The sequence below is a fragment of the Galeopterus variegatus genome, unplaced genomic scaffold, assembly GCF_000696425.1.
Source record: "Galeopterus variegatus unplaced genomic scaffold, G_variegatus-3.0.2 Scaffold2577, whole genome shotgun sequence".
In the NCBI taxonomy this organism is placed as follows: Eukaryota; Metazoa; Chordata; class Mammalia; order Dermoptera; family Cynocephalidae; genus Galeopterus; species Galeopterus variegatus.
The window spans coordinates 175,733-189,542 of record NW_007728688.1 but is presented as its reverse complement, the minus strand read 5'-3'; the positions used below and the strand labels follow the sequence as shown (position 1 = coordinate 189,542).

Sequence of the window (13,810 nt, the reverse complement as noted above, 5' to 3'; positions counted from 1 at the left end):
TGTCCTCTGGCACGCTCGCTCCAGACCCGTCGCCATCTTGCTCCCGCCTCAGCCGCTCCCGGCGTCTGTCTAGTTATTTGTTAATCGTACATTTCTTCCCACTTTAATATACATTTCATGAGTTGTATCCACATCAACTGGAAAAGTGCTTGCACACAGCAGATACTGTAAATATTTATTGAATGAGTAAACTAACATTATCACCCTTGTCTTAATCGAGCTCAGTTTTACTCTAGGTATTACACTACTGTATAAGTACTGGAAATATAAACAGGCATAGGATGTGGCAAGTTTTGCCTGAGAGGCATAGAGGTATATGGCAGGAAGGTGTTATAGATGGTAGATGAGGGAAGCATAAAGGTGGATGTGTGTAGAATGAACACAGGATTCCTATGGAGATGAGAGTAAGAAAATTGTGGTCAGATTCACGGGAATGAATTACAGAGACAAATGGAAGGAAATGGGGAAGGAGGCAGTCGTTTCAGAGACAGGCAAGTCCAGGGGAGAAATAATCCCTCTACACAGGTGGTGGGGGCGAGGATAAGAGTGGATCTTGTTCACTTGTAATTTACTTATATAACTGTTCAGAGTGTTTGTCTTTTTAACTCAATACTCTTATAGAACACTAAGAAATATCGTTTGCAATTTTGTTGTAGGACAATTGTAAAGTGTTTATGGATACTACACTTAAATATTTCTTTCTTTTTTTTTTTAAAGATGACCGGTAAGGGGATCTCAACCCTTGGCTTGGTGTTGTCAGCACCACGCTCAGCCAGTGAGCAAACCGGCCATCCCTATATAAGATCCGAACCCGTGGCCTTGGTGTTATCAGCACCGCACTCTACCGAGTGAGCCACGGGCCGGCCCTACACTTAAATATTTCCACATTTTATTTCCTTCTTAGAATGTGAATGCTTTTAAAATAATGTTCCCCTGTCAATAAAATCAATTTATTTTACTGTAGCCTGTGAAAACACATCTTGTAATGGGGAAGTATTGGGGAGAGCGTGGAGAAATGGAACATCATTCTAGAGTGAGTTTTGTATTGTTGTACATCTCATCAGTCTTTCTTTTTTTCCCAGAAGACCTAATGGATATTTTCTTATGTGTTAACAGTCTGTACTAGTGTCTGAAAATGATTTGAATAGTTTTTGCCTTAAGGAGAAGATATATTGAACTATGATAATTAAGCAAGACATTATTCAGTTTTATAATGGATAATTTAAATTTTAGAGAAAAATAAATTCTTTATAGACAGTGTGAATTTGCTCTTTTATACTCTGTGGATTTTGATAGGATTTCTTTTGGATTCCCTGACTGCCAAAAGGTAAACACTTCTGTTTTCTCTGTGTTCTCTGTTTCTGGGATACCTGTTGTTAACATGGAGAATTTCCAGGAACAGGGAGAGAAGCCCACTTTTGAATCTTCTCAATCCCTGTTTGAATTAAGGTGTTCCAGTCTTACTGGTGCCCTAGCTGCCTCCCAGAAACAAGTATAAATCCTTTTTGGAGAAGTCTAACCCCAGGCCTCAAAATATCTCTCTGGTTTTCATGTATGGAGTCTAACACTTGTTGGAAAATAACCAGGCTTGAAGAGATAAGATGATATGGTAAAATAACTAAAAACCAAGATAAACAAGAGACAGTATCCACAGGGGATACAGACAATGGAGTTATCATATACAGACCTTGAAGTAACTGTGATTAACATATACAAGGAATTGGAAAGATCAAGGATTTCAGAAAGGAACTAGAACTGTAAAAATGAGCCAAATGGATATTCCAGAACTGAAAAATACAATAGCTGAAAGAAGTCGGTGGATTAGGTTAACAGCAGATTTGACTCAGCTGAATAGAGTCAGTATACTGGAGTTATCTGGGATCAGTATAGAGAGACAAAAGGATGGAAAACATGGAGAAGACCAGAAGAGACATAGGGGAAAACTCTGGGGAAATGTGGTTTCTGTAAATGGTGCTAGATTATATGGATTATAATATAGGAAAAAAATTAAAACTTTACCCCTGTTACACTGTACAAAAAAGTCCATTCAGATAGATTGCACATTTAAATGTGGAAAGGTAAAGCAATAAGCTTCCAGTAGATAGCAAATGAAAATATCTTCAGGAGGGAGGGACGTCATCAAGATGGCAGAATAGACAATTCTCGGTGTCACTCCTCACCACAGTTAACCACTTTACAACTATTAAATAGCAAAGACTGCCATCCTGGGGCAACTGGAGCTGAGGGAAGAGGAGGAGAGACCTGAGGAGTTTGTGAAGGTGTGAGAGGATGGTGCCTATTGTTCTGAGCTCTGGCTGCTTCTGAGTCAGCCTGGTACAGAGGTGGGGAATAGATGCTGTACATGGATTGAAGCTGGAAAAAGGTGCAGAAGCAGCCTTCACGTAAACCTGCTTGGAGTCTGCAGGGGAGAGGATGGTTTCAGAGCACACCATACTAGCCCACAGATCATAAAGAACCCCTGGGCCCACATAAGAACAAATGGCCTCAATTGACTGGAGAAGGGAACCACCCAGAAGCCAGTGAGTTATCCTGAGGGATGTATACATGCCTGCCCCATGGGAAGTGGTTGGAATGCAGATGAAAGGCTGGCCTTCCAGAGGAACATTGGGTGCAGTGTGGGCATCTGGTCTCAGTGGAAATTGCTCAGGGTGATGGAACTGCAGGGGGTGCAAACTGCAGGAAAGACTCAGTCCCAGGCAAGAATTTCCACACAGCCCAGATTTAGAAGTGATAAACAATTTTCAAAAAAAAAAAACTTTCCCAGAGAATCAGCAAAGCAGCAATTTAGCTCAACACAGAGCTCAAGTTCTGGTCCCCACAGGATGTTTCCCCAGCTTGGAACCAACCACAGGACAGCACATTAGTTCTTGTGTAGACCATGGTGGTGGTAGCTATTAGTCTACTACAGAACAGGAACAAAAGTCACAGACCAGATACAAAGCTACGATTTTAACCAGTAAAGGTCTAACACAACCAAAGAATACCTATAAAACCTAGAAGAGGTAGCTGTATCCTCAAATGTCCAGACATCAATGTGAAGACACAAAGATGGAGAAAGAACAGAGAAATATGTCACCACCACAGGAAGCAAAGCAAAAGCAATGGATGCAGAGGAACAGAGGAACAGCAGATCTATGAAATGTCTGACAGAGAATTCAGAATAACTCCTCAACTGGAGTTCTCATACCTCCCTGTTAGAGTGTAAATTGGCATAATAATCACTTTGGAAAACTGATCAGCATTGTCTATTAAACTGAATCTAGGCATGCCTTATGATCTTGCAATTATACTTTCAAGTGTATACTCAATAGAAACATTTACATGTGTCTAACATAAGATAAGCTTAGTACTATTCATAAATTGAAACATCCCAAGTGTTCATCCACAGCAAAATGAATAAATAAATTGTGGTATATTCACACACTGGAATAGCAGCAACAACAAAAAACATGGATGAATATCAGCATACATGTTGAGCAAAGAAGCCAGGCTCTCAGATATCTGGTAAAGCTTGTTTTCCTTATTATTAAAAGTTGAGAGAACAACAGCCTATTTTAGAAGTTCTCGATGCACAGGTGAATTTTGTTGACATTGAGCTTCACACTAAGATCATCTGTATAGGCATTTTTTATGTGAATGTTAGCATCAGCATCTCTGGATGTTTCTCTTGGGCCAGTTAGTTTTGCCAAAGAAGAGCACATGAAGAACATTTCAGTCATCCCCTGGATGGAAGGGACCTGCTTGCCAGAATTGCAGGAGCCCACTGGGAGAAGGGAACTGAAGTCTTAGTATTCACTGACCATAAATTCACTTAGTCTCCCTATTTTCAGTTTGGTAGTCCTCTCTTTAACTTGGTCTGCTATTTCCCAGTCCAGAGATTTTCTGTTTTATTTTCTCTAGAGAATGTTCAGACTTCTGCCTGAGTGCAAGTCTAGTGGCAGTCACCTAGATGAATTGGGAATCTAGAGATCAACCTGTTTCTTAATCAGATTTTGCCAAATACTTATTCTTTTAATGCCTTCCCTTCATTTCTTAGTTTTAGAAGTACCTTTTCAATAAATAGTACCAGGCAAGTGGTTATCCACTTGTGTTAAACAAAATAAAACAAAATAATGGAATTAGATTTCTACCTCAACCCATATAATAAATCAGTTTCTGGTGAATTGAGGACTTCAACATGAAAGACAAAAAGGAGGAGGAGGAGAAAAAGGAGAAAGAGGATAAGAAAGGGGAAGAAGAGGTAAAAGATCCAGACTATATAAATAATGCTTACAAATCAATAACAAACGAGCCACAACTCAGTGGGAGAATGAGCAAAAGACCTGAATAGGCATTTTGGAAAAGAGGAAATATGAGCAGCAAAGAAATATCAAAATATGCTTGCTATCATTGATAACTATGAAAATTCAAATTAAGACCACCCTGATACCATTTTAGACCCCATAGATGGGTAGAAATTATATCTGATACTACTAGGTATGGATAAAGCTGTAACTCAGATGGAACTTGTACACTGCTAGTGGGAGTAAATTGCAACAACCACTTTGGGGTCCAGTTTGACAGTGTTGTGAATATTTGAGTTTTCATTCTTATACATATACTGGAGAAAATATTGCGCCTGTGCACCAGGAAATGGATGCAGCAGTGTTCATGGTAGCATTGTTTGTAAGAACAAAAGCTGAAAGGAGACTTAATGTCTCTCTCAGCAGAATGGGTAAGTAAATGGAGTTACACCCTGCATGTTCACTTAAAACAAAACTGACCTGGTAGTGATTTTATTTCCTTAAGGAAAACGTTTGCATTCTTCTTACATGTAAAGGAGTACAACAGTTTTAATGGCATACATTTCTATTCCATCTATAGAGAGATGGCAAGTTTGCTCTCATTTTAATAAGGTGAGGCAGTGCTCCAAAATGCAGGGGAAACTGGAAGCAGGGTTTTTGACCATGATGATTTGTGAATCAGTGAGTAGGATGAAATACAGATTTAGCCTTTTCTAGGAATTTTTTCTTCAGATTTGTATACTCGGGAAAGCAGTATCCCAACTTTGGTGGTGGTAGTGGTGGTGATGATTATAATGATAATAATGATAATAGGAGCTACCATTTCTTGAGTATTTGCCATGGTCTAGGCTATTTCTCATTTAAATCCTTACAGCAATCCTACAAGGCAGGCAAATACTCATCTCATTTTGTAATTAGAAAACTGAAACTTCTAACAACTTAAGCAATTTGTTCAAAATTACACTGTTAGAAAGTGCTAGAGCTGGGAATTATTTCCAGATTTGGTTGACATCTCTGTCCCAATATTGTCAAGTTAAAAGGTTAACCCTGCTTAAGGAAGGGATCTAGTAATCATAATGTACACTGACCATAGTAAAGTTTTGGGGTACTGCTGTAGTAATGTTGGTTAACTTCTTTTTTAAAGTCAGCCTGACACTGACACTGTGAGAAAGCATAGATCTTACAAAGCAAGGGTAGTCTGTTTGCCTCAATCAACATTTATCATTTGGTAGGGTATCCTGTATAACTGAGCATTATATTACCTAAAAAAGTCTCTTCAGGATAACAGTATTAGTTAATGTTCTTAAAATATTTACATTAAAGTTTAGGTAAGGCATATTCATGGTTTAAAAACCAAATTCAAGAGGTTGAAAAATTTCTCACCATATGCACATTGCCCCAGACTACCATTGAGCAAAATAAAGGATTATTATTGGTTGCTTATGTATCTCTCTGGATTTTTTTTATGCAAGCAAATATGAATATGGATTATTCTCCTCTTTTTACACAAAAAGTACACTATTTTGAACTTTTACTTAACATATATTATAGTTCTTTCCATACAGTATATAAAAAGCTGCATCTTTTTTGATATCTGCATTCTAATGGTTTACTGTATTTTACTTAGCCAGTCCCCTTTTGCTGGATACCCACCCTCCAATATTTTGCTGTTCTAAATAGCAAACTATGAATATGTGTCATGTCATGTATACGAGTTTATCTATAGAATAATTTCTTTCTAGAGGTGGAATTATTAGATTTTAATTTTCAAGATATTGCCAACTTACACTCCATGGGATTTTTACTTATATTTCTAACAGCAGCATACCAGAGTATCAGTCATTTTAATGTATATAAGCAAAGTGGAATATCTTTTTGCTTGAGCCATTTATATTTTCTTCTGTGTGTACTGCCTTTTCCTATCCCTTGCTCATTTTTTCTCTTTGTTAGTCTTTTTCTAGTCATTTTCTGGGAGAAATATATAAATATGTGTGTGTGTATGTGGGGGATATATATATATATGTGTGTGTAGGGATATGTGTGAATCTTCAGATATAATATTAATCTTTTGTGATATGAAATGAAAATCTTTTTCCCCCAGTTTATTTGCCTTTTGATTTTGCTCCTGACACTTATTTTCTAAGTGGACATTTTTTTTTTACTTCTTATATATAATCCATCAGTATAAATTTCAAGCAAACATACATCAAACAGTAGAATTAAGAAAAGAGCCATAACCAAGGAATTGCTGTACAGCAGTAGGTGAATAAAACCTTATGGCAGTTTCAGCAGCAATATTTACCTATTTGGTTAATATTTATTGAGTACTTAATTCATGTCAGGAATTACGTGCCCAGGAGTGGAAAGTTGTAGTGAGCAGAATCAGATATATGTCTTGCCCTTAGGTATTTTTAAGTTTACTGGGGTGACAAACATTATCAAATAATCAAAAATGTATTAAAAAAATTGAAGTTGGGTAAGGCCTGAAAACATTTCATGCTATGAGACGATGTAATAGAGGGATTTAATTTAGGGAAGTCAGTGGAAACTGAATTATGAAATATGTATAGGAATTCCTTGGCAAACAGGAGGGAGAAGAGTCATACAGGCTGAGGTAATAGCTTGTTGCTGGGGAGGAACTGAGTTTAAGGGACTGAAAGAAGGACAGTGTGATTGGAAAGGAGGGAAAGTAAGACAAAGCTAGAGAGGTAGTTGGGTGTCTGACCTTGCAGACTTTGTAGGTCATAATAGGGAATTTTAAGACCTCCAATGTTAAGAACAATGGGATGCCTTCAAAGAACAATGGGATGCCTTCAGAGGGTTTTAAATAGGGGAGTGACTTGATGGACAAGCTTAGTTTAGGTGTAGGGTGTGTGATGATTAGAATGACAGAGTAAAAGCAGATAGACTAGCTTGGAGACTATTGCAGTAATCCAGAAGGAGGAAATATGGTGGCTTCGCACTTGGTTGGGAGTGGAGAAGTATAAGCTTTTGAGGAATATTTAATGATTGACTTGACATGGGAAGTGAGAGAAAGGGAGATGTTAAGGGTGACTCTCCTAGGTTTCTGGTTTCTTTAATAGGGTAGAAAGTGATGTATACAGTGGGATATTGTACTTTGGAAGATAACTAGGTTTGATGAGATGATGATGTTTATTTTGGATATATAGAGTTTGAAGGGCCTTGAGACAGACAAAAGCAGTTAAATGTATTGGTCTGTAGCTTAGAGACTGGGTTTGGGATGCAAGTATGTAATTGGAAGACATCTGTGTATATACGTGGTAATTTAAATCATTGGGAGGGATGAGATAGCCTGGGTCAAATGGATAGTGTTCTTAGAACCGAGTCTTCATAAATTTGAGCGTTTAGGAGCAGGAACCAGCAAAAGACACAGAGAAGGAACAAGAGAAACTGAAGAAGAAAACTAGCAAAGTATGATGTCATGATAGAGGAATAGGAGGAGTGGCAACAGTATTGAATGTTGCTGACTTGTCAAGATAGGTAGTGAAAGCAGACAAATGTCCATTGGATTTGATGTTCTGGCGGCTGTCAGTGGCCTTAGAGTGATGGGAGTGAAAGGCAGATTGAGGGTGATTCAGGAACAAGTAGAATGAACAGTGGAAGCAGTTCATATAGATTTCTCTTTTAGAATGGAGGGAGAGAGGCAATAGGGCAGTTGCTAGAAGAGCATGAAAGGTGTTTTGTAAAATGAGAGTGAGTGAATATGTAAAAAGAAAAATGAGTCATTGGCAGTTTTAAGGTTATAAGAAGGTGGAAGGGAATGAGATCCAAAGCACAAATGGAAAGAGAGGGATAGATCCATTGTTGTTATAGGAGGAAAGATGGCTAGGATGGGATGCACAGTTGCTGTACATACTGGGAAGTGGGAAGAAGAGGGGTTTATGATGCTTTCCATTTTTTATGTACAACAAGAGGCATAATCACTTAGAGTTTCATGAGAGGATGGATGGTTAGGGTTTGAAGAGAAGAAAAATTTGAAAATAGACTGTGGGAATAAGTTGACCAAGGAAATATAGTTGGATTACTGGTACTGTTCTGGGCCATTCAATTATAGTGGAGTGTATCTGCTCAGCGTTTAACTTCAGCATCCTTTTCTGCAGGTATACAGAAAGTAGATTGTCAGATTCATCCAGAGTTCATTTGGCTAGATGTGTGCAAAGAGAAGAAAGAGCAGCAAGAGTGTAATCAGTGATAGATGGTGAGATATAATCCAGTCAGGAAGAAAGCTAAGAAAGGGCTGATGGATTGGTAGGAAGTGTCGTGGATTCAATTAGGAGAAGTTCCTAGGAAGTTGTGCAACTGTCATAGTGGAAGTCCTTGAACAAGCAAGTAGAAACAAGAGCAGGTACGGTCAGAGGGGGTGTTTGAAATGCTTATCTTGGAGGGGATGCAGTTAAATGTCAAAATCTTTAATTTAGGAAAAGCTGCCCTGCAGATGGTGAGGCTGGGCAGGGAGCTATCAAGCAACCCATCTTGGGAAGCAGAAAGAGCAGATGGGTTCCCATTGTCCCTAGTCCTTTCTGGTCCCACTCTTTAGATGGGCAGATGAAACAGGTACCAATTAAGAGTTTCTTGGAATCACTGCCATTCTCTTGAAAGCTCCCAGCCACAGTGATAGTGTGGTGCTGCAGGTTCCTTGAAGCTCCAGGCTGTCCCCATTCAGTCCATCATGGCTTTTATGGCTGATGTTTTTAAAGTTCATTTGTCATGAAATGGAGGGAATTTACTTTTCTATGGTTTACTCATTATCAGAAATTTTGTGCTCTGAGTTATTTTCAGGTAGTACTAATACATTTCTATTGATTCATTAATACTCTGTCTTAATCTTAACCGTTGTCATATATTTGTTAGAGTGTGGCTAGGGTCATAATGAGTGATTAGAACAGAGGGCACTGATTGATGTGGAATCAAGGCTAACTTCCTGACTTGGGTTAAACCCCATGTGTTCACCAATAGGGCTCCAAATAGTGATACAAAGGCAAATGCATGAATAAATCTATTAGGAGAACCACACAATTGCTCAGTGTCAGGATTTCAGTAATTCTTTATGTATGTACATACATGTACAAAGCCACCTCTTTCCAATTTACAGCGGGAATTGGTTGGAAGTTTTCCATAAGAAGTAAAAGTTGGGTAGGGTGAATGAGAACAATGGAAAAGGAGAGATGGATGATGGCGAACAGGGAGATTGCTGTAAAGGGGATTTTGCATAATGGAATCACTGGACTCGTTGCCCTGTAGAGAGCTGAGGGAAATGAGAACTTAGGAAAATGACTGATGAGTCCAGAAAAGGGAGAAAACATGGAGAGGGCCTAAAACTTTCAACAACACCCTAAATATTTAGGGTGATGGTCCAGTGTGCTCACTAGTTCTGGGTTGGGAATGGTTGGTTCAGATATTGATGCGGTTTGAAGAAGAGATAGATTCTCTTTTTTAAAAGGCAGGTATCTGGGCCGGCCCGGTGGCGCACTGGATAGTGCGCCGCTTGGGAAGCGCGGCGGCGCTCCCGTCCGAGGGTTCGGATCCCACATACAGACCGGCTCCCGCTCTATCTCTTCTTCAAACCGCATCAATATCTGAACCAACCATTCCCAACCCAGAGCTAGTGAGCACACTGGACCATCACCCTAAATATTTAGGGTGTTGTTGAAAGTTTTAGGCCCTCTCCATGTTTTCTCCACCCTAAATATTTAGGGTGTTGTTGAAAGTTTTAGGCCCTCTCCATGTTTTCTCCACCCTAAATATTTAGGGTGTTGTTGAAAGTTTTAGGCCCTCTCCATGTTTTCTCCATAAAAAAAAATAAAAGGCAGGTATCAAACTAGTGGACATGTAAAATCCAGATGTTTAGATAGTGTCTTATATATAAAACCCAGTGTTAAAATTAAACCTTTTCTTTGGATTTATGTACGTAATTTACAGAAAAAATTGGAATTCACATGAATTGCCTGTGGTTCCAAGCAAGCTTAATACTAATGACTGACAAAAGTGTAGTCAACTTGTGGTTCTACTTTGGATCTTTGAAACACCAAGAGCCGTCTTCTGTCGAGACATCTTCGTTTGCCTTTCAGTTATCATCTGGAGCATGTTGTTTCTTTCCATTAGCCAAAGGCAAATGAAATTAGGGCGTCGTTTTGTAATATGTTGGCAGAGAGATTCAGAGTGGCCTTCCTTTCTTTCTGCATAAACGTTTTGAGATTTCTAAGGCAAAACTTGACTGTGTTTGACAAGCTGCTGCAAATCTAAATATCAGCATGATTGGGACTGTGCCCTCTGGAAACACTTGCCTTGGCAACATTTTCAGACAGAAGCTATCAACTGTTTTATCATGAGAGGTAATCTTTGCACTCTTCTGTATGTAGACTGGTGATGTACATCGAGAGAGATAGCAGAAAGGCCTCTCCAGGCAAGGAGCAGCAAAGTGGCAATGAATACCTGTCCACATGCCTGGATCTTCTCATCCGTCACATTTTGCAGGAACTGCCACGCATTTTAGGTAAATTGGAGTCTTGTCCTCAGGCCTCGTTGCTGCTTACCTTTCTGCTACTTGATTTTCAGGCATCACCTCTTTTTTATTCTTAACTTGTCTTTTCTTGCAGGCAAATGCAATGACACTTTTTCTTGAATGTGTAGTTTCAAGATTTAAATTTGCCTTATCTGCTTTTATAATTATTTTGCGTCAGTGACATGATAGAGACAACAAGCAGGATAAAGGTTACACTGAGGGGTTATCTGAGGCAAACTGGCAGTTTTAGAAAATAAACAAAAGGAAAGCATTTTAATTGCTTAAAATTGGACTTACGCTGTTACTTTTGATCATTTTTCTTAAGATTTGTCTCTGTCTAAATCTGAAGAAATAAATCTTCCCTTGAAATTAGAACCACAGATTTCGTTATTGTTAAAAGAACTTTAAAATGCATAGATTTTAATTTGAGAAATTAAAATTTAAAAATTTAATATTAAAGCAAAGAATTTTGATATTGGTGTAAAGTCCAAAGTTTGAAAGGTTCTTTGGTTTGAAAAATTATCTTTAAGATAAAAGTATCTAATAATGATTTGAAAAAATATTTATTATAGCTAAAGAAATCTCTCATTCCCTTGTTATTTATAGAAATTAAAATCTAAGGAATGCATACAGGTAGCTTAAATTCGATTCTGTAATTTTCCAGCAGATATAGCTATAAACCAGAAATGTTTAAAATGTTGAATTTCATCCAAGCCATTACAGTAAAGTATACTTAGACTCAGAAATTCAGAATATTAAATCAAAGTAATGAAAATATCTTCACGGCCAACTGACAGTAACTTTTTGCTTCTTATGAATACTTTAGGGTTTTTTTTTGTTTTTGCCTTTTAATGATTGAAAATAGAGCAGCTCAAAATTTCTTTTGGATTGTAACCTTTTTTGAATCTCCAACCTAAAGGCTATAATCTGCTTACTTGGTAGCTGAGTTCCTTGTAGCTGAGTTCCTTATTACCAGACTCATCCTGTTTTAGGATATGATGATAAGATTTTGATGTCCACAAAGCAAGTTTTATGTATTATTGGATTTATCATCAAATGAGTAGTTTTGGCAATTTATCTATTTTTATTTCCATCCTGTTCTCTTTTTTAAAAGTTGTGGTCTATAATCTGTTCACTTATAATTTGAAAATAATTTTTCCTGTTTGCAAAAGTAAGGTGTTCATTGTTGAAACTTAGAAAATTTGAGAAAAAAAAAATCTCTAAATCCACCACTCTACCATTGTCATTTATGAATTCTATTTTAAATTTCTAGATGAGAGGTTAATTGATGATGTTTATGCAGAATATGACATTCTGTCCCCAGAGGCCACAAGTGTCTGTTATAATTTCAGTATTTGTGAATAAAATGACACAGCTTCTACCCACTTATTTTACTTGGAGGTTAATTACCTTAGAGGCCCCATTAGTATTCATGCAATGACCAATGGAACCTAGTTTTTGTGGTCTTTAACTTCCATGCGTGCTGTGGCGTGTCCTTCACAGGTGACATTCTTAACGCCTTGGCTAATGTTTCTGGTCGTAAACACCCATCAACAGTTCAAGTGAAACAGCTGAAGATGTGTCTCCCCCTGATGCCCATCGTGCTTCACCTAGTGACTTCACAGGTACTATTGTATTAGGGGAGGAAAATATAAATGTAGCTCCTGTCTTTGTAAAGTGGAGCTGAGAAATGTCAGCCTAGACAAAACATTTTCATTTTTTTTTCTTTTTGTCGAGCTAAAATTGTACATGACTTTCAGGATTTAATCTATGGAAACTCTCATCACACAGGTATTTCGACCTCAAGTTGTAACAGAAGAGTTCCTTTTCAGTTATGGAACTATTCTTGTGAGTAATACTAAATTTTTCAAGTTCCTAATAAAAATGTGCCTGTCTCTACTGTTTGTGGAATCTGGTGTCAGAATGAGGTAATTTAAAAATCCTAGTGGTATTTATTTGTTTCTAGGGAAGTGACCTTTATCTGTTGACTGTAATAAAATTTGACATTTGGAGAAAAATACATTCTCCTCTGATAATGCATTTTGTTCAGAGATAGCCCCAAATAGGATAAGTAAGTCCATAGAAACACTTTCATAGATTTTGGTATTAAATGTCATGAAAAAATATAAAGTAATAAAACTAGTGAAAATGGAATGGTAAGAATATATTATCATTATTATTTACTTTGTCTTATATTGTCCAGTCATGTGCAGTTTCTTTTTCTGTGATGGCATTTGTCTAAGTTAAGCTCAGTTTAGCCTTTTCTTTAATTTTGATGATACAGGTAGAAATGAAAAACAAGTCATTGTACTGTCTTTCACTTCAGTTTTTGCTCATAAAAAATCATCTTTTTGTTTTGGTTGTGGCTCATGAATTAGTGAGCTTTTTCTCTTGCCTGTAGTGCTGTATATATTGTTGATAAAATGAGGAGCTATCCAAAAAAAAGCTCAGACCTCTGTCACTCAGCATCTCCAGTCTTACTTTGGTGCTACTAATAAAGTGAACTGAGATTTTCAAAATGCCATAGAGGTATTTAGTTAAAATGAAGTAGATATTTCAATGTTATTGTTACTTTGAAATGAAAAGAAACAAAAAACAATTATTACCACCCACAAGTGAGAATATGGTTTTCTAGAAGGCTCATCATTGAGTGCAGTATGATATTTTTAAGTGCAAATGTTGAGTGGAGGTTCCTGACTTCAAGGAAGCAATGTGTTCAGGCAATGCGGTGGGGGTCCTTTTGTGCTCAGTTTCAAATCTTTATCAATCTAGTGCCTTGAATCATGAATACCAGAAAGTACATGATTTTGATAGTACATTTATGAGTTTGCAAATTACTGTTTTTCATCTACCAAATTACTAAGTTTTTCTCAAGTAAATTAAAGTAAGTCTTTAACTTCTTTATCTTTTTTTAAGTACAATATATGCATCGTTTTAGCATGGCTATACTTCTATATCTATAATTCCATTGCACTGACATATA

General features: G+C 37.5%; 1 protein-coding gene across 1 annotated transcript in view; it reads left to right on the top strand.

Annotated features, from left to right (window-relative positions):
* Positions 1-13,810, top strand: part of LOC103598352 (serine/threonine-protein kinase ULK4) — a gene marked incomplete at its 3' end in the record, with an annotated part of 241,815 nt that overhangs the window by 88,792 nt on the left and 139,213 nt on the right. Inside the window, exons 6-8 of the mRNA XM_008582347.1 lie at positions 10,685-10,818; positions 12,331-12,452; positions 12,619-12,675. Coding sequence (XP_008580569.1) covers positions 10,685-10,818; positions 12,331-12,452; positions 12,619-12,675 — 313 coding nt within the window. The remainder of the gene's footprint in view (positions 1-10,684; positions 10,819-12,330; positions 12,453-12,618; positions 12,676-13,810) is intronic.